The 21018-nt window shown below is 47.4% G+C and overlaps 1 protein-coding gene across 2 annotated transcripts in view; it reads right to left on the bottom strand.

Moving 5' to 3' along the window:
- C6PH18orf54 (chromosome 6p C18orf54 homolog) overlaps positions 1 to 21018 on the bottom strand; it is a 203555-nt gene that overhangs the window by 156989 nt on the left and 25548 nt on the right. Inside the window, exons 2-3 of one of the 2 annotated variants that reach the window (XM_069626996.1) lie at positions 20510 to 20855; positions 5476 to 6237 (exon numbers count right to left, since the gene is read on the bottom strand). In XM_069626996.1, the coding sequence (XP_069483097.1) occupies positions 5476 to 6237; positions 20510 to 20801 (1054 nt within the window). In that variant the 5' untranslated portion in view covers positions 20802 to 20855. The remainder of the gene's footprint in view (positions 1 to 5475; positions 6238 to 20509; positions 20856 to 21018) is intronic. The other variant, XM_069626997.1, reaches the window with a different exon arrangement.

Below are 21018 nucleotides of genomic sequence, written 5' to 3'. Positions count from 1 at the left end.
AATCCTCCCCCCAATGCTGGACATGCTTAATGAAGCGTTTGAGATAGGACGGTTGCCTGAGTCACTCAGAGAGGCGATCATAATACCGCTGCCCAAGCCCAATAAACCGGAGCATAGATGTGGTTCCTACAGGCCTTTGTCGATGCTAAATCAGGACAGCAAGATTCTTACTGCTGTCCTAGCAAATCGATTACAGAAAGTGATTGGTAGACTCATACATCCTGATCAAACGGGTTATGTCCCGAGCAGGAACATAACACACAACCATAGGCGACTTCACCGGGTGGTCGAATGGGTTAGTAAGAACGCGGGTGAGATGGCTATAGTGTCTCTAGATGCAGTTAAAGCTTTTGATTCGGTCAAGTGGTCATGGCTATTGGCTGCTTTGGAAGGTTATGGAATGGGGCCGGGCTATATCAGGTGGGCTAAAATGTTGTATAGTGAGCCGCTTGCCAGGGTCCGAACTGGAGCAGTGATATCCGAAAGATGGCAACTTGGCAGAGGCACCAGACAAGGGTGCCACTGGTCCCCGATGCTTTACATCTTAGCCCTGGAGCCTCTGGCAATATGCCTTAGGGCACAGTATGATGCGATTGGCATTGAGGTAGGAGGGGAACGACACTTGATATCTTTGTACGCGGATGATTTGTTACTGTACTTGCAATACCCAGAAGAAAATCTCTTATACATACTTGAAGTGATGGAAAGGTATGCAGAGTTGTCAGGCATATCGGTGAACCCCCAAAGGTCTGTCATATTCCCGCTAGGTAGCTATAAGGGGACCCCTGTAGATAGACTACCGGTGCTACAGGTACCATGGGCAACTAGCTCTTTTCGCTATTTGGGCGTAGATGTATATCACACGGTGGAAGAAGAACACAGACACAATACGGAAGTAGCCGTTGAGAAAATGAGGAACAGCATGCAGTTCTGGGCAAGATTGCCCTTGGCGATGATGGGGCGGGGGGCTATGCTTAAGATGGTAGTTCTGCCCAGGCTCCTGCATTACTTTAGTAATATCCCATATATAATACCCAAGAAGTTTTTCAGTAAATTGAACAGCATGTGTAGGGATTTCCTGTGGCACGGTACCCGAAATAGAGTGGCGTTTTGGAAACTGCAGAACATTTATGAAAAAGGAGGTATCAGACTGCCTCATTTTGAGGTTTATTATTTGACGGGACAGTTACAGTATGTGGCCAAGTGGCTTTCTGATGAAGTGACCCCTGAGCACAGGGTGCTTGGACAGGACTGCACCCCGTTTTATTTGAAAGAAATGATTTGGCTGCCCGAAACTGAAATGAGGGGGCGTCCTGCGATGTTGAGGCTTGGATGGAAAATTTGGCGTAGGGCTTGTCGTTTGATGGAAGTCCCATGCCCGTGCCTCCCGCAGATACCGCTGGTTGCTTTGACAGGAGAGGATGTTCAGCTGAGGGCGATTGTTAGGACCTACTGGGAATCGGTGGGGCTGGCAACGCTAGGCGAAGTTTGGCAAGAGGGATCCATTAAGGAGTTTATAAAACTCAACGAAGAGGCGGGGCTACACACAGGCCAATATGTCACGTACATTAGATTGGTGCGGATGATTAAGAACACCTGGCCAGAGACAGTTTTGATAGAAGAACCAGATGCAGTTTTGGGAACAATATATGATATATCCGAAGGAGGTCATGAGATCTCGAGACTGTATGAGATGGTGATGGCTAAGGCGGGGAAAGATTTGACACATTTGAGACTGGACTGGGAGGTGGAAGTGGGGGCCCCGATGGAGGATGGGGTGTGGGAGCGTGCTCTGGGCTACCACAAAAATGTGTCTAGAAAGGCCAGATTAAAACAAATACAGCTGTATGTAACGCATAGGGCATACATGACCCCCTTGAGGATATCTAAGTTCCGAAACGCTGGAAGACAAGAGTGTCCTAAATGTAACCTGGAAAATGCTGACATGACACATATGTTTTGGTCGTGCCCGATCATTAGGTGTTTTTGGGGAGAAGTGGCGCAGAAACTGGCTGATAAAGGGGTTACTCTTGTCACAGACACGGCCTGGGCCTGCTTACTGGGCGGGTTCCCTAGGTCACGGAAACTCAAGCATATTGAGAAACTGAGAAATCTAGCTTATGTGCTTGCAAAATGTAGGATCGCCATGGGGTGGGAGAAATGCCACAAACCTAAGGTGGATGTATGGTGGAAGGACTTGCAGAAATGGGCAGAGGCTGAAACGGTGGCATGGCAAGAAGCGAGTAGCCGGGCTGATGAAGGGGAGGCAGGCACCCTGTTGGCTTGGAAAACACTAATAGCAGAATTGTTTGGAGTAATATCAGATCCAACAGACTCCGAAGAGAACGAAACCCGGCCGCATGTGCCAAACATTGAATGAGATTGACAAATAGGCTCACGGGGGGAGGGAGGGATAATGGCAGCAGTGATTAAGATAACTTGATGTGTAATGGAACTATTATGATTATGCTGCTTGTTTGGTTTTTTTAGTTTTTTTTGCATAAAATCAATAAAAGAAATGTAAAAAAAAAAGCAAACCTTGTGTGCAAGTGTTTATTTGAATAATTGCCACTGTGAACCTCTGTGCAACTCCCCTACAGCTCACACTGACCCCTCTTGGCTGCTCAACACGCTACCAAAACAGTGTAGTACAAGCTTATAGAAAAGGTTGGGTTTCCTATTATCTGGAGTCAGGGTTGTTGTAGTATTCCCAAAGGGTACTGCATACAATGGTGCCTAACACAGAGCTAGCCATCCCTAAATGGGTAGGCCTAGAACAAGTGATGTCGAAATCCCCCCCCCCACATATCCTTGCCATATATATCAGTAACAGCCCTGGCGAACTGGACACATTTACTATTGTCCACAAAAGCGACACTATATTATTGCGGTAAAGCACTGCAAAGCAAAGGTATCCTCCCATTATCACTGGTATTTAACAATCTGGACTTTACACCGGGGATTACAGTGAGGGCCTTTGATGCCTGGACATAGGGGGACAGAGGGACCCCATATTTCCCAGTTGGAGAAGGAAGATATACCCTTAACATTCATTGAATGTAAAAGACAATTATCAGTTGAATAGTCTGAAAGTTTCCGGTATTCCCAAATCAAGCATTGGGTTTTTCATTCACGAGTTAAAAGGGCTGCTATACGAGACCCCAGTGCCATGGAACTGTCCTTGGAAGAAGGGATGTCTTGGGGGTGTATTTCCACAGTATATGGGATACTACGGAATGATCTGTTGATGTCGAAACCGAGATACAAGTCCACATGTGAGACAGATTTGGGCCAACCCATTGAAAACCTCATCTTCTAAGGCCCGTATCTTTGTATCTGTTTCTCTGTTTGTCATTTGTGTGTGCTTTGAGGGCTATGGGCACTTGGCGCATTAGAAGAAGTGAATAAATAAAAAATAAAAAATGTGGTTGCATAATTTCTCATCTTCTAGATGCGTGACATGTCTATGTTTTAGCTACCATATAGGTGGTACTACCACCTCTCCAAACACGGCTACACAAATTTAACCAAAACCTAGATATTAACTGCTGGCGTAAATGTGGCCCGAGAGGCTCTTACTTTCACACATGGTGGGACTGCCCGATTGCCTGGGCCTTTTGGAAGCAGGTTGTTATCAGCTATTAAAGATATAACAGGAATACAACTGCCCATGGACCTGATGAGCATTCTGCTGTGGACCCCAATGGAGGGTATGTAGCGAAACGAATTAGGCTCTTCTGCTAAGTTAATTACACACTTGTTAGTGGCAGCAGGAATCACGCTGGCCCATTGTTAGAAATGGGAGGAAGGCCTGACTCTGGTGATTTGATGGGCTGCGTGTGGGATTTACTTGTTCCAGCATCTTTGGATAGCCAACTTAACAGGTTTCAGGAGATATGGGCCCCTCTTTTGTAATTTGATCAGGACCATCCAGCATGGTCTCACAAGCCAACCGTTGTTCAGGCTTTTTTGCGCCACTAAGCAATGTTAGCAGGGTTGAGTCAAGTACGCAGAGGGAAGGGTTTGACGGGAGTGGGAGGATCTGTCTCACGGAATATTGCTATATGCATTCAATGCTACGATCAGTTATTGTGCATACTATGCCGCAGCCGAAGTTTATTAAATTAAAGTTGGTTAAAAACAAAAGAACAAAAAGAGCACTGGGAGAAAAATGACTGCGGAAGAGTGAAAGATTATAGTTGTAGTGGGAGTGAGATTAATGTAAATAGTGTGAATCTTTTCAAGACAAAATGTATTGAAATCATTGACGAGTAGCACTGAAGGTGACAGTGCTTGGGAAAAGCAGGAAGGATTGAGGAATGTATTCACTAATGAAAAAAGCTGATATGGTTTAAATACCCAAATGGACCTTATTGTAAAAATAAGTCGTTTTGGCTGAAACAAGAGCAGTACGCGCATCACTCAAATGAGATGCCAGTCTGGTTTTACGCCATAGTTTTTTAATGGAATTCAAATACGAATTTTGAAAACTTCACAACATTCTATTTTGCAAAGCACTTGGTCGTGTATGGAAAGGTGGTTGCACAATACTAAATTTTGCTTTGGCATATCCTCACTGAGTTAGGATTAGAAGGTGGTGAATCAAGAACGATATAACGCCCAGGTCATCTAGTTCATCAATCCTCGTCTCATACATCCTTTCTCCCCAAACCCTGAACATACATTTTACCAACCAACCAGCCTATGTAGCATGCTTATTTACAGGACGATTGCCCCAGTTTGTGCCAGTTTAAAATGAGAATGCCGAAAAAAGGTGGACAGGAGGAGTTTCTGGTCATGCAAGATGCATTTTTCTTCAGTGACTACGACCAAGATGAACTGGACTTGGCATAATGGAAAGTCCCTGGTAAGTAATTAAGTCATTATGTATAGGCAAAATGTAATATAACAGATATACTAAATCGATGGGGCATAAGATAGAAACATTCTTAATTAAAACACAATGGACGAACCAAGGTCTTTTCTCCTGGAAACTAATTTTAGAACTAAAGGTCACTATATAAAACTGGGTGGGACAGACTTTAAGGAAAACAGCAGAAACCTAATATATATATATTTGTAGAGGTAGGGCAGCGAAGGATTCATAGAACAACATCCCAACCGAAGTGGTGATAACAAAATGCCAAGTGCATCCGGAAAGGAACAGGGGCATTTTATAGCAAAGATTTTAAAAACTAAGTTTCCGGGGAGCACATGGCTGCTCTGGTAAATGAGGACAAGAAATGGGGCACAGTCCTTGGGTTTAGCAGTCCTTATTTGTCATCAACCTTTACGTACAAATATCAGAGGTGAGACCATCAGTATGATTAAAGTAAACACTATCAAACTGTTTAATTAAGGACCCCAATACAGCGAATAAAAACATTGCTGCTGGGCACAATCAAGACTTTTATGCCTGCTGTCAAAGGAGGAAATCAAATGTTAAAATAAAACTCTAAGGTCCAGTGCTATTACCTTTAAACTGATTGTTGCCATTCCAGAGAACGTTTTCAGAATCAGAAGGACTGGCATATGGGTCGATCCTTAATACTCCTTCATTGGCTCCATGTGAATCAACCTTGTCTCTCTTTTCAAGTGTGGGTTTATACCGGTCAAGAAATGTCTCATTATATGAAGACTTGTGTGCTGTGAACACATTTTCCTCTGTTGTTTTACCAGTATGAGAACATTTCTGGCCGATTGAGTCAGACAAAAGATCATAGTTTTTTAACCAGATTGGATATTTGGTCTCAGATATACTGGTTATTCCAGAAACATTTAAATCAGACTTCTGGCTCGTCAGCCACCTTGGATAGTCTTTGGAAGAGGTGTGCAATGAAAGCAGATCACGTTGCAAATCGGTGGAACGTGATGTATAGAGTCCAGAATTCATCCTTTGATTTGGTGTTAGATGCCTGCTGTCTAATGTGAGCTTCCGCTTTGACTCTCTACGTGTCAGATTCCTTTCATCCGCAACACTTGTCCTGTAGGAATCATATTTTGCATTGCGATCTAAGGAAGATGCTCTTTGAGAGGAACGCATATGTCTCTTTAACCTGCTTTGCTTCTTACTCTCAAAGTCCATCAACATGTCATTTTGGTCAGTTGGCAATGACCCATCAGATGCAAAGCCCAGCAGATCATCAGTAGTGAGGCTAACTAGCTCTGGGTCTTTAGTAACTCTTCTCGTCGAGGGTGAAGAAAAGGAGCAATGTTTTCCATTCCAAGCTGTGGACACTGAAAATTTCAAAGAGATGATTTAGTATATCTCACAGCACACACACACACACACACCCACACGCATGTCAAGCAGTAATGCAACAAAAGAAAAAGTCCAACAAGTGGTGCACTGAATTATGGTGCATAATTGCATGTCTACCATAGCACTTTATTGACACTGAATTGTTCAGACTGTTACTAGAAAATGTAATGGTCTGTATCTTTCAATAGGTTTTAAAATGTATCCATTTGTTTTGTCAGTTTAGACTAACAGGGATTTATTGCTAAACGATGCAGAAACAAACTGAATTGTCAAATGTTTTAATGAAGTCACAAAAGGGATTATTTACAGAGTAAATACCATGTCTTAGACAGAAAACATTGAAATAGATATTTTGGAGCAGTTTCTGCCGAGGGCTGTTTCCATCAGCAGAAGAAAGCACTGAAGAGGGCATATCCATGCCATTAATCATGAGTGATTCAAAATCAAGTACCTTCACATATTTCAAACATCAAAAATACAAAGAAAATTGAAGGAAAATGGAGGGGGTATACTTGGCTATGGGGGATGAGGAGTGAACGTTGATATAATTGGTGGCAATTGATATTCAATAACAAGGGAAGAGGTGGATAGCACACACGGAAAAGATGTATGCACTGGTGGATGGCTGCCGCGCTAGTGGTGGGTGACAGTGAGGGAGGGAGAGGGCTAGGATAATAATAATGGAGTATGTAATGTGATGTTTTCTGCTTTGAGTAATTCCAAAAAAAAGTTTGGGTAAAAAAATACAAAGAATATTATTGTAAAGACCGGTAGGGGGTGTCTGTACTTCCGCTCTCTATATGGTAGAGGAGAGGCACAGCGGACCCCAGCCAAGATTCTCTATAAGGTAGCAATGGACGAGCAATCAAGGCCTAGCTTCTCGGGAGGTGATGCAGGCTGGTTCTTAAGTACAGTGTAGTCCCCGAACCCCCACAAAGGAATGTCCACACACTGTATTACTGAAAACACAGTCTTTATATAATTAATATTCAAAGGTATGTACACGATCACAATAACGCACTTTGTACCGGGAAGTCAATAATGATATATACACGTCTAGAGTGGTACCACTAATGTTATCAAATCTCATTAAAGTGCATCAACTGTATGGTTAAAATGTCACACAGATCAATAACGAGTAAACCAGCAATAGAGATAGGAAGGAACGCAAGATGGTTGAAACAATAGGCAGAATACGGACCCCTACCGCTAGGCACAGTTCTGTGTGGAGATCCCCCCCCCCCACCTGGGCAACCTGTAAATAAAGATATATAGCACAAGCCCAGTCCATATATTGTCCAATAGTCTTGCTTCTTCCTATTAAGGTTTTACCCCCCCAATGTACCTGGTGGAGTAGAGTTCTCCGACGATACACCGACCGATCCTTCTTGAGTGCCTCCCTTTCAGGCGGGAGCCACGGATCGTCGAGAGGTGTCGGGGAACTTGGCGTTCGGTGTCGTGGAATCGACGGCCCTTCTTGAGTGCCCTCCCTTTAAGGCAGGAGTCACGGGTCGTCGAACGTCCGACGGTGAACAGGGTGAACTACGGCAGGGAAGTGGCAGCTTCATTCCTACCGGTGCTCGTCGACGACAGAGCGTTGGCGTCCTGCAAGGAAGAGGCGTGCGGGCCACCTCGATGATGATAGTTCTGGACCACAAAGAGATGATGAAGAACTGTGGCCCAGCAAGGGCGTCGAGTCGTCCGCGTCTCTGCGGTCTTTAGGTGGCGGGAAACCAACCGGCGGATGCTCCTCGGCGCGTCGACGGTCGGGCCTTCTCCAGTGGGAGACAAGCGGATGCCGATGCAGACGAGAGCGTCCGATGATCAGTTGAAGTTCTTAGGCAAACGGGAGCATGGCGGCTCTGGTCGGCGACGGCGGTCGTCGAAAGTGGCGGACAACAGTCCGGGTGCTTCTCCTTGGAGTTCCGCAGCAGTCCCCGTATCGGGTCGGCAGCCTGTTGAAGGTCTGTCTACCAGGGAGCGTTGGCAAAGATCAGCTGTGCACGATGGTCCCTCGTAGCTCGGGAAGAGGGCGCCTTACCAGGTCCTCTCTGGGTCAGTCCTTGGAGGCACAGCAGCTTTCAGATTGTGAAGGAGAGCAACAGCAATTCTTCTCGTCCAGCAGGGCTTCAAGGTCAAGCGTCAGTTAATCCAGTTACTCGTCGTAGTGAACTTCAGCTTCTGAACACGATTCCTAGCAGTGAGAGGTCCCCAGATACACTGTTGATCTCCCATTCATTCCGCTGGGTCACACTCAAGCATCCAATCACGACTACGGGCATTCATGCAGGCAGGCAGCCAATCAGGCACACAAGGTTTCAGGCCAGTCACTTCTCTCCAGACACTCACAACAAGTTACGTGTACCAAGCCATTCAACACTCCAAGCTGCATTCATACCGGTTTCGGGCAGGGTTGTCTCAGTCATTGTGTCAACCACCAGATACTAGACACCCACAACACAGAATGCATATTCGTCACACACTCTATTCACCCAGGTCCCACCCACAGGAGGTACCCACAACATACATCACCGGGAAGGCTCCAGCTAGTCTGACTGGGCCTTCACAACAACACCATATATGGCACTTCCATCCAACAGCCAGTCAGGGGGAAGGGACAGAGTCAGGGCCTCCCAGGACTTTGGGAAAACAAGGTAATGGGTAATAGAAAGCAAGAGACCACCGGGGCCATCTTGTTTTCCATCAGGGATCAACTGATCCCAATGGAAGGGCTTGGGAATCCCAAAATGGAGGATACTCTGCGCACCTGTCAAATTCAGCATGGAGCTGCCACCAGCCCATACCCCGCTCTGTGGGCCACCCACAGGTGCCCAATAACATACACTATGCCATAAGGGTATCCCATGGGTCCGTTCACCAAACCAAAAGAAAGAGAGCTGCACCGCCAGGAGTCCCACATGAACTCCTGCGCGGAAAACACGACAGAACACACGATAAAAAGCAGTAAAGGACAAGGATACGGAGGCCCTGTCCCTCTGATGCATTTCCAGCATCACAATTATGTTTTGGACATTTTTATTGTGAACTTGTCACTGGATTCAGAATTCAATCTGAAAAGGGAGAGAAAGAGTGTGTGGCAGGGACAGTGGGGAGCTGCTGGGACAGCTTTCAATAGAAGAGAGGACACAAAAAATTCCAAGAGTATAGATGAAAAGGTGAGTTTTACCACCTTTGTTACACAGAATGCAACGCCTAAACGTTCAACTCTGGCCGCAATAGGTAGTCTATAAAGATTTTTCAATGCCATCTTGGAGTGATCATGGGGTCCTAGATTATGGATAGGCAATGGTCTTTGTTTTGGATTGACTGCTGCTTGCTCCTGGTGGGACAATGGAGGCCCATGCTGAGCAGGTTGGCACATGCCACCTTGAAAATAATGAAGAAGTTTGACATTAAAAATCATTTTTGAATAATGGCGATAAGGGTACAATGGGCCTCATTACAAATTTACCGGTCCGGTAACTATGGTACCGGTAAGCTTTCTGGTACTGTAGTTACCGGGCCGGCAAACTACAAGTTCTGCTCGGGGGTATATTTTCTCCCGCCAGGTCTGACCTGACGGGCGAAATGGCACCCGCGATCAGAGCATGTCGGATGCACCGGCACCATTCTGAATGGTGCCGGTGCATCTGACCTCCCCATTCCCATTGAGCCCGATAGGGCTCAATGGGAATGGGCAGCATTTAATTCCGGCGCCCGCGAATGGGCAATTACCAGGTCCATCTGGGCCGTAATGACCTGGTAATTGCCCCTTTTCACGGGTGCTGGAAAGAATTGCAAGTTTGGCGGCAGCCTGCCAGTTTTACCGGCAAGGCTACTGCCAAACTTGTAATGAGGCCCAATGTCCCTTACTCGAAGTGAGACGTACATTTCCTTTATTTGTGAACTTGGGCACTATGATAGGAAGAAGTGGATACGGACACGATCCTCCTAGCTGATTTACAAATGCTCATTGTGAAGAGAAGGTGCAGCAAAGAAGCAGTCGTGTGCTACCCCGAGACTATGTTTGGTGCAGAGGATATAGTATGGGGCAATATCCATCTCTAGTGGGGATATTTGGCACTTCATACATTACCCAAATGTGACTACTTTTTACTTAATAAAGTCCCTCATGGATTCTAAGATGGCCGCCTGCAGGAACTAGACGTGTTGGCGGCGCTCCCTTGTCCCAGACCTAGGGATTGCCCACCACTCCATAGTTCGGAGCGGAATTGAGGCGGCAGGCACTGCGGCTCAGTGCTAGTGCACACGGACGGCTGTCGGAGGACGGAGCTGCGGTTTGCCTGCCGTGGCTACCGTAGCCGCCCTGGAATCGAAGCGGGCCAGAGCCCGAAGAAGAGAGGAGCTGTTGGGGGCCCAGGCGGGCTGGTCCACAGCCCACTTGTGTCAGAGAAGGAGGGGCCGCGGGGAAGGCGCGGCACCCAGCCAGCTGAGAAGGCGGGTGCGGCTGCGGGACGCGGAGCTGCGGAGGAGTCGAGGTGGGAGAGACCGCGCTCTGAAGACAAGGAGGCGGGGCCACGAGAAGCACCCCGGTGCCTGGGGGGACCCGAGCATGCTGTGGCAGCCGCGAAGCCCGGGCCTAGCATGCCCACAGATCGGAGTGCAGCCGGAGAAGGAGCAGCACAGAGTCGGGTGGCGAGGGGCCCTCCCACCATTTACAAGGAGGAGAAGAAGCAGCACAGAGGCGGGTGACGAGGGGCCCTCTCACCATTTACAAGGAGAGCCGGGGGCCTGGCACTGGAGAGGAAGCTGAGGATAGCCCCTTGGGGTGACGCTGGAGGTGGCTCGGGGCAGCGGTGAATGAGCCTTGGCTTCCGGCTGGGGACATACCCCGTGACTTGAGGCCCCGTGACTTGAAGTCCCGGGACGGTGAGTGATGGCACTGGGTATTAAAGCAAAACGCGGGAGAACCCCTTCTCCCCCAGGAGAGTGTCTACCCAAGGGGAGCGGGGGAAAGGCGCATCTCCCCACCAGTGGGACCACCCAAAGGAGCGTATTTATTTATTTATATATATATAGCGCGCAGACAGCCCAGGGGCATTGTGACGCTGTTACTTGCAGAAACATAGTTACAGGGGGTACAGGATTGGTAGCAGTCGTTGGGACATTATGATTGCTACAAACAGATTAGTCATTACAGCTCATGCATCTTTGGTTATTACATTACAGACAGTTTATTGGGAAACATGGTGATGTGAGAGACCTTATGTGAAGAGGATGTCAGCGAAGAGGGCGTGTAGGGCATTGGATTAAGCATCTGAGGAAAGGAACCGCTGGAGGAAGAGCAGCAGGGGGGAAGGACCCTAAAAGACCCCTGGAGCGGACGCTCCGACCCCACAGGAAAGATAAAGCACCCAAGGGCCAACGGACATTGACATGGCCGCAAAAAATAAAGGGAAGAGCGGGAGAGCACTGCAGGCCCCAGGAGACGCCCCAGGCACTCTCCCTACTATCTGTTCGCTGCAGGAGATGAGGGAGCCGGCCAAACACGTAAGAGACGGGGCAGAAAGTAGTGACAGGTCATCCGAAGGAGAGAACTCGGCCATGATGTCAAGGCAGGGCACCCTGCAAACCAGCCTAACTAAGACATTCCAGGAACAATTCCAACTTCTACGAGCGGACCTTAATTCGGCCCTGGGGGAAATAAAGCAGGAACTGCGGTAACAGGGCGAACGGACGGATCTCTTGGAGAGAGTTATGCGGGAAATGGACAAAGAAGTGATGGACAACAGTGAAGCAATTGATAGGCTCGACGCAGCCATGCAAAATCTGGAGATCCAGATGGAGGACATGGAAAATAGGTTCCGTAGGATCAACATAACAGTCAAAATGTTGCCGGAAACAGTCCAAGATAAAGAATTAAAAGTCGTGGTCGAGACTATTTTGCTGAGATATTAGGAGTGTCATCCGCGGACAAAGTGGAGCTTGATCGTATACATAGAGTGGGTAGAGGGGGCAAAGGATCACTGTCGAGACCTAGGGAAATTCTGGCGGCATTTACCAGGTACGCCCAAAAGGAAGCAGTCCTCCAGGAGGCAAGAAAACATGAGCCAATCATGTACAATGGGCACCGCAACGCACTGTTCCAAGATCTGGCGAGCAGCACCCTGATAAAGAGGCGTCAAATGGGTCCGGCTCTTAAGGCCCTCAATGACAGTGGGATCAAATATAAGTGGACCTTCCCATTCGGTTTGGTGTTCGAGTCGGAGGTGACCCAAAGGCGGATAACTTTTTTGCAGGAAGGAGCAGACATTCACCACTTGGATCTAGACGATCCCCCCCATTGGATCCGGGAAGCAACCCACGGCCTCCAGACCAGGGCAAAAGCCCTGGGCCTAGATAACAGTGGGAGTAAAGAGGGGGGGGGGGGGGAAGCTGAGTGGAAAACCTCCCAAGGAAAGGAACAAGAAAAGCCGTGGGGGTGTGGGAGGGCGGGCACAGGAGGAGTTCTGAACAAAAAAGCGATACAAGGGTGGTGGGCCACTAAAGGGTGTAATTGGCAGAGAGGTGGGGGGAGTAACCATCTATGAATCGGTAAGGGTGGGTATGCCCGTGGAGCAGGGGGAATGGGAGTTGGGAAGAGCAAGCCCTTCTAGAAGGGGGGGAGGGGGGGCCGGTTTGGAGGGAGGAGGGGGATGAGAGGGAAGGGGCAGCAGAAGCTTTGTACAAGGGCTGGGACTGGGGAAGTAGAGACCCGCTCCAATTGGGGGGGTGCAGGTGGGACCAAAGGGGGGCTCCTAGAGGGGTCTGTCTGGGGGGGCAAGTGGAGGAAGGGGGAGGGACAAAAGGTAATGTGGGAGCAGGGACAAGCTAGTCCACATTCAAATGGTTAACACATAACATGAGGGGATTGAACACTCCCCTCAAGAGGAAGAAATTGGAGCAATTTACGAGGAAAGAGAGACCAGATATTTTGAGATTACAGGAAACGCACCTCAGGCAAAAAGACCAGGAGCACCTAAAGCTACGGGGGTTTGGTCAGATCCTGCAAGCCTCGGGGGGAGCAAGTCCAGGGGGGCTTGCACTAGCGATCAAAAACACAGTGTACTTTAGAGTTACAGAAACTATAAGGGATAAGGAGGGTAGGTACATTATAGTTAAGGGGACGCACAGGAAAACCCATATACGTTGGTGGTGGTATATGTCCCAAATTCAGGTCAGGAACAGTTCTTGAAGCGGGTCCTGGGGCTACTGGAAAGCAAGGCTTGGGGGCAAATAATTATGCTGGGCGACCTTAACATCGCTTGGGAGAGGAGACGGGACAGGTCAGGGGACCCCACAAGAGGAGGTGGAGCAGTGATGTCGGCTGATCTTAAAGAAAGAATAGGCGAAGCAGGGCTGAGGGATGTGTGGCGGGAATTGAAAGGGGACGAGAAGGGTACACCTTTCTATCTGGGGTCCATGGATCTCAATCTAGGATTGATTATATTTGGGTCACTTCGAGCCTGGTGGGCCGGATCAAAGAGGTAATGACGTGCCCCATAGGTATAGCGGACCACAGAGTGGTCTCCATGAATATGGATTTAGGTCATTGGGAGAGAGGGTTGTGGACTTGGAAGTATCCTAGGTCTCTTATTAGAGATCCAATAATTAGGCAAGAAATGGAAGAAAAGATTAGGAACGTCTTTGCGCTCAACAGAAGGGGGGACACGAGGGAGGAGACGATATGGGATGCTTTCAAAGCTACATTGAGGGGGGAGTTAATAGCAGCAGCGGCACAGAGGGAGAAGCAGCTGAAGGCATTGGAATCTTAGCTGGAAGAGGAAGTTGGGGCAGCGAGACAGAAGGCGGGGATAACCCCGACTAGGGCCTCCATGAGGGAGTACCACAGAGCATTGGGGCAGCTAAAGGTCCTCCGAACTAAAAAGGCTGAGGGGGCACTACTTAGTGTTCGCCAAAAATGTTACGCTAAAGCGAATAAGGCAGGTGCGCTTCTCGCACGCCTTCTAAGGGGAGCACAAGCTAGGAATGCGATCACGGCCCTAAAACGGGGTCAGGGGAATGGGTGACACGGGCAGGGGAGATACTGGAAACGCTTGTGGAATTCTACGAATCGCTGTACGCATCACAGAAGCCTCGGGTCTGCGCACAAGTAGAGTTTTTGAAAAGGGTGGAGTTGGGAAAGATCGGGAAGGAGGCATTGGAATCACTGAGTAGGGAGATCACAGAGGAGGATGTGAGGAGAGCGATCAGTAGCTTACCACTGAATAAAACTCCAGGCCCTGATGACTACACTGCAGCTTTTTACAAAACCTTATAACGCTCACCTGATTCCCACGGAGGCGCAGGTATGGCTTCGAGTGCTGATGCTTCTTCAATGGTGAAGCGCAGGACTCTGAAGATGGACAGGAAGGGCCCTCTACTCTGGCTTCTCCGGCTCGCAGGAATATTCCCCTGTGCGTGAAAAAAAGGTAGTATTACCTACTGACTGAGTTATGCTCAAGCCTCCCACTCTCTTCCAACCCTCCACGATACCCTTCCACGATTCCCTGTGAAGTCTCACCTTAGGGTCAGGAAGGATGAGCTCTCCATCCTGCTTCTGATGCAGGGGCGCGTTGAAACCCAGTTACTTCACTGGATTGAGGATTGATGGGAGCTCAGGTAAGCTTGACTATTCAGGTAAGGCTCTGTAAAAGTTCTGTTGCAAGTTCAAAAGTCCAAGCTTAATAATAATGTTCATTGTCTTTTTGCAGCAAGCGCTAATGCGTATGTATTTTTTCCCCATAGGGGCCGGGGTCCGGAAAATGCCTGGAAGCGGCAAGACCCGAAATGAAATGGGAATGACCCAACAGGTAAGTCTTATTCCCTTCCTTCTCTCATCTCTTATTCTTGTCTTTTTCTCTAGGCTCTGGGAAGTGTCTGTATATCCGGATGATCGCTGCTGAAGATGGAGGAACCCAGGAAAGGTGAGTGAAATGCAGCGCTGCAGCGATCGTAACGAAATGCTTTTAAAAATAATGTCTTCCCTTTCAGGATCGTCGGTGATGTCTCTGTGGTGCAGATTTAGCTGGTAAGGTCTTTTGTCTCCCTTTGCAGGTGACCCAGGATGCGGACAGGCGTGGCTGAAGTCCAGATGCAGGAGCTGACACTGTGAGCGTCCAGCTGCGAGGAGAAGAACAACGCGAAGCGTGAGTTGCTGATCGGGTGTGGTTTAAATAGCTTTGGAAGAAGTTCCAAGTGTGTATCCTTCCACCGACCAGGTATGTATCCTTCCCCGACCACACCCGGGTGGAAAGTAGTCCCACAGGTAATGTAGTTCCATTCAGGCCTCAAGAGGGCCTGTATGTAGCAGCATGGTCTGCATCAGGTAAGTGCACATTAAAACACTTGAACACATGTCTAGCTTTATGAGCCTGGCGCTTAAGGCGCCAGGACAGGGGTCTAACATGAGCCTGGCGCCTAAGGCGCCAGGACTGCGTCCAAAGGGCCCCAGCTTGGGCCCGCTGGCACTCCCCTGGGGGAAATGATGCCTGCCTCTGGGGTTGCTGGGTCGGCCCTGGCTCCTTGGAGGTAGGCATCATGACAAACCTTCACAGTTGAACTAATTCCTCACCTGACCTACCTCTTCAATACTTTTAGGTCAACAGGGAAAATAGCTCCGTCCATGGAGGAGGCCAGGCTGACCCTCACCCTAAAACCAAATAAGGACCCCGAAGAGAGGGCGTTTTATAGGCCCGCAGCGTTGATTAATATCGACGCCAAGACATTCACAAATATATCGGCGAACAGGCTGGAAAGCTATCTCCCGGACCTAATCCACCCGGACCAGGCGGGTATAATAAAGGGCCGGCAGACAGCGAACAACATCAGGAGGGTGGCCCACTTGGTGGAAAAGGCTCAAAGGATGGACACTCCCGTGGTCCTCCTATCCTTGGACGCTGAAAAGGCGTTTGACCGCGTGGAGTGGTCCTTCCGGTTTAGGTCATGCAGAAGATGGGCATCGGCAGGGATTTCCTATGAATGGTCCAGGCCAATTATCAGACACTAGTCATGAGGATAGTGGGGAACGGGACTATGTCTAGGCCCTTTAAATTGAGCAGGGGCACCAAGCAGGGCTGCCACCTGTCCCCAATGCTTTATGCAATTTATCTGGAGCCTCTTTTGCAGGCCATTAGGGAGGAGAGGATACTGGGCATTCCATTTGGGGGGGGGCAGAATAAAAGGTGGCGGCCTTTGCTGATGATATGTTACTTACATGGACGGCGCCGATGGAGTCCATTTGGGCAAGCCGAGCTCTGCTAGAGGAATTTGGGGGAGCCTCTGGCCTTAAGATTAATGGTGGCAAATTGGAGCTGCTGAATCTGACCTTAAAAGAGGGAAGTCGGGAATCGTTGAGGGCAGCCACCCCATTTGTTTGGAGCCTGGGGGGCGTTGGGTATCTAGGAGTGAAAATCACGCCAAACCTGGCAGGTTGGTATCTAGCAAATTACCCCCCCCCCCATTGCTAAAAGACATTAGGCGAGACTACCATAGGTTGAAGGGCCTTCGAATATCGTGGCTGGGCAGGGTGGCGGCGTCAAAATGGTTACCCTTCCGCGCCTGTTGTATTTCTTCCAGGCAATACCTCAAGCGATCCCTGCCTGCTTCTTTAAAGAACTGGGGCCATTGACCAAAGAATTTCTGTGGGAAGGGAAAAAGGTGCGGGGCAGCAGGCAATTGCTGATGGCACCCAGACAGGAGGGGGGACTGGCACTGCCGAACTTCCAACAGTATTATGAGGCTACGCAACTGCAGGTAATTAGGGACTGACTTCGGAAGGGTGAGGCTGCGCAGGATAAACTGTGGGTGAAAATGGACAGAGCAGTAGTGCACTGGAATCTGGCAGAAGTGTTGTGGCTCCCAAAACAGCTTAGACCCAAGCAGCTTTACGAGAGTACCATAACAAAGCTGATGGCGGAGAATTGGGAACTGGTGGGAAATAAGGGGATCACAACTTTTCCCTCCCCCTTCACACCCCTAGTCGGCAATGGAGGTTTTACCCCTGGGTTTGAGGCGGGGGCATTTAGGCAGTGGCAGGAGGGAGGATGTAGACTGCTGGGTGATATGTTTCGGGGGGGGTGAAGGGGGAGTATTCTCTCGCTCGAAGAATGTAAGAGGGAGTACGGGATTAAGGAGGGGGGGGGGGAGGGTCAGATATGCGCAGTTACGGCATTGGGTCTTGAATCCCGAGAACAAGCAGGCAGCAATAAGGGAAAAGACACAGTTCGAGAAATTTCTCTCATCCAACGATGGGTCTAAGGGGTTAATATCGAATCTATACAGAATCTTGGATGAGGCAAACATCAGAGGTCAATGGCACTATATGCGGAGGTGGGAGCAGATCTTAGGAAGGGCAATTGAGCGAGAAGAATTGGAGAGGTTATGGAGGAAAATCCCCAAATTGGCTAAGACATCCCAGCTACAGGAAATGTGGTATAAGATTTTGTTCGGGTGGCACTATACGCCAGCATGTCTCCGGGAGATCTATCCCACCACTTCGGGGAACTGCTGGAGAAGATGTGGGATGGAAGGCACGGCGCAACTTATCTGGTGGGAATGCCCAACAATTAAGCCGTTTTGGCAGGTAGTGCATGAGGCTCAGGAACAGGCATTCGGGCCAGGAAATAGTAGACCACCAGAGGAGGTTCTCCTGGGAATCGTGGGAGGCGCTACAATGGAGGGGCCTAGGTCCCGGGAGAAAGACTTTTGTGAGTTGGGGAATGTTCTTTCTTTATTATACATCTGAAGTCGTCGGCGACTGGTCCATGGAGGAAATGGATCTAGAACACAGTGATGCTGCCTTCAGGGGGGGGCGGGGAGGGGGAGGAGTTTCAAAAGGCATTTCTTTGTTGTAAAACTAATAAAAAGAAGTTTCAAAATAAAGTCCCTCATGGAAACCCTCCGTTTGGAGGCGGGTTACAGAATGAAAATCCCCATGTCCCATAGGTGTTCATTCAAAACCCATTTCCTTTTTGCTATCAAGCGCACACAGAATATTCTTGGCAAAGGTTAACCCTCAAAGATCGAGAAACCGAGTTTACTATAGAACCATTTGCCCTAGAATCCAGACACCACATTATTTTACCAATCCGGACACAGATTTAGACTGTTCAAAGAGGGATTCCCAGCTGTGTTCCAAATAAACCCCTTGAACCCTTGTCCACAATGGAGATTATTCCAATCCACCCATGTTTAACACATTTGAACTTCTATCTTGTGCGTCCACGTGGTTTGTAGACCTGCCACTTCTCCCAATATCAATGCCTTGCTGCCATTTATAGACATAGGCACCTTTAAAGTTTCGTACATTGATATAAAAAAGTTTCGTACATTGATATAAAAGTAAAAAAGGCTACAAAAAATTACATTTAAGAAAATGAAAGTTGAAATTAATCATTTTGCCTATGTCATTTGATATTTGTTTAGAATGTAATACGTGAGCATTGTCCCTTGTTATCTAAAGAGCACCAAATCTGTTGTGTGTCTACAATGACATCTACAGTAGCACTCAATCCTGAAAAACGATGTCTCAATATTCAATTGGTTGATGGTATTTCATATGACTAATAAGGTAAGATGTAACTACGATTTTCAAATTAAGTTACTTTCTGTGTCCCTAATCCAAATGGAACATACTCCAAATACTTTTGTTTGTGGGATAAGGAAGTGGCCTCAATGATTCCTCTAAGTAGCATCAACTGGTGTTTCACACGTAGGAGTATGGGAATATAGAGACTGAAAGAATATTAGTAAGCGGAGGAGGAGAAAGATTAGAGATAATCTTAGAGAGAGATGGTCTGTGAGAGATACAGGGTGAAATATACTGAGCAAATATGTTTGGTCTGGGATGACAGGGGAGGAAAACTGAGGGGCGAGACACACTCCACTGTGAAAAGAGTCAATAAGGAAATTGAGGGGGAAAAGAAGCGCTTAGAAAGAGAAACTGGGTAGAAAGCGGTTAAATTGCAAAAGCTAGATGAAGCTAAAGAAGAAGTGGTTAGGTTTCAGGTAACCAGGATGTTGAATGTTTAGGAAATACCATTAATAGTAATAATATTGGGCAGATTGAGCTTTTTGGTGGACATTTCATTTGGTGCAGTAACATGTTTTGGTGGGGCAAGTTATTAAGATTGTCTGAGGGACTCAATGCAATTTTAGGAGACATTTGGGGTTCTTCAAGCAAAATATGCGTCTAAGTTTCAGAAGCGGTTAACTTATGTTTGGGACATAATGGTGCTAGAATGCCAATTCCATTCGAATATTGGACAATTTAGTTCAAGTATTTTAAATATTTTAATAATGAACTATTTAGCACACTTTTTGACAAAGTAAATCTTTTGGAAAAACCCTTTTTCGAAAGAATGTAAATATTGCCCAGACCATGGCTTCTCTCAGATGTATCATTTTCAGCTTAATTTACAAGGTCAAATTTTGTTTTAAGATAATTTTATTTGATATATATCAGTGACATAGTAAGGCATAGACACATAATCCCAAGCCAAAGACAATGCATAAAGTCTTCTACCAGAACGCTATACCTTTGTACTGGTGATGCGCAGCCAGCTCTTAAGACATTTTGAGCACTAGCATTAAAATTGAGTACTGAAATATAAACCCTAGCATCCATCACCTAGGTACAGTGTGACTCGTATAACTAAGGACTGCAGTGTATATGTACAGGAGAAATACATTATTCACCCACGCCACAAGCAAAGAAAATAGTGCACATGCACCAGGTAGAAATCTGCACACATTCTGGTAAAACATTTCAGGAAAAAGAAAACAAATCAATATCGGTTTTTGCATCTATTGAAAAGAATATTATTTTCTGCATAAATTTAAAAGAACCCCATAGTTAACCATTTGTTCTGAATTTGAGATCCCGGATAGAGATAGATTTAAAATCAGCAGATCCCCTATTCTTGTTTTAAAAAAGTTAAGCACATACAGCAATGTGATGAAGGGCCGGTATAGACCCAAAGGTGTCCCGATTCTGCCAGAAAGTCACTTTCAACTACAGGAAAACATTTTGGATAGCACAAGTATGGCAGAAAAAGAATGGACTGATTCAATAGAAAGATCTTATCGCCAGAACCTCAAATTTAAGTCCTCATTGAGGATGCAAGACAAATAATGGCAAGCATTTGTCGCGGTTTCCCCATTAGTGAGGTCTGCTTTGCAAAAGTTCAAAAACCTCACTGATCAACAGCAAATGTGTGCAACTGCCTTTTTGGTGAATATACCCACCTGGTTTCTGTTGTGAGGCATGTGCCAATGTTTTCATTGGGACAGAAACTGTATGTATGCAAATGTTTCCAGTGCTTGCAGCAGGAGAATGAAGGCTTTCCTCATAGTCTTCAATATAGGCTTCTAGGGCTTTGCTCGCCGAATCGTAGAGCTTGTCCTTGTAGTGAATGGAGCTTCCAAGAGAATGGGAATAGGTGCCAGAGCTGCCAAGTGTGCAGCTGGCCAGAAGGGAAGAAATTGTGATGGTAGACGGTGAAGAGCAGATATCACTATCGCCAATAATGCTGGCCATGATGGTTTCAACTAAGACACTTGATGGAATGTGGAACCATTATCCTATTCCAAGCTGTGAATAGAAAACAAAGCAAGCCCAGTTAGTCACAGATTTGAAATTCAGAAGAATGCTGCCAAGACTCTACAGAAAGACCAGGGTGTTGTGCCAGAACAAAATCTGGTTTACGGGCGTGTTGGGCATTTTATTTGACTGAATGTAATGCTTTCCATTAAAA

Source organism: Ambystoma mexicanum, chromosome 6p (assembly GCF_040938575.1).
Source record: "Ambystoma mexicanum isolate Mex_15411 chromosome 6p, UKY_AmexF1_1, whole genome shotgun sequence".
In the NCBI taxonomy this organism is placed as follows: domain Eukaryota; kingdom Metazoa; phylum Chordata; class Amphibia; order Caudata; family Ambystomatidae; genus Ambystoma; species Ambystoma mexicanum.
This window is presented reverse-complemented; position numbering and strand designations above follow the sequence as displayed.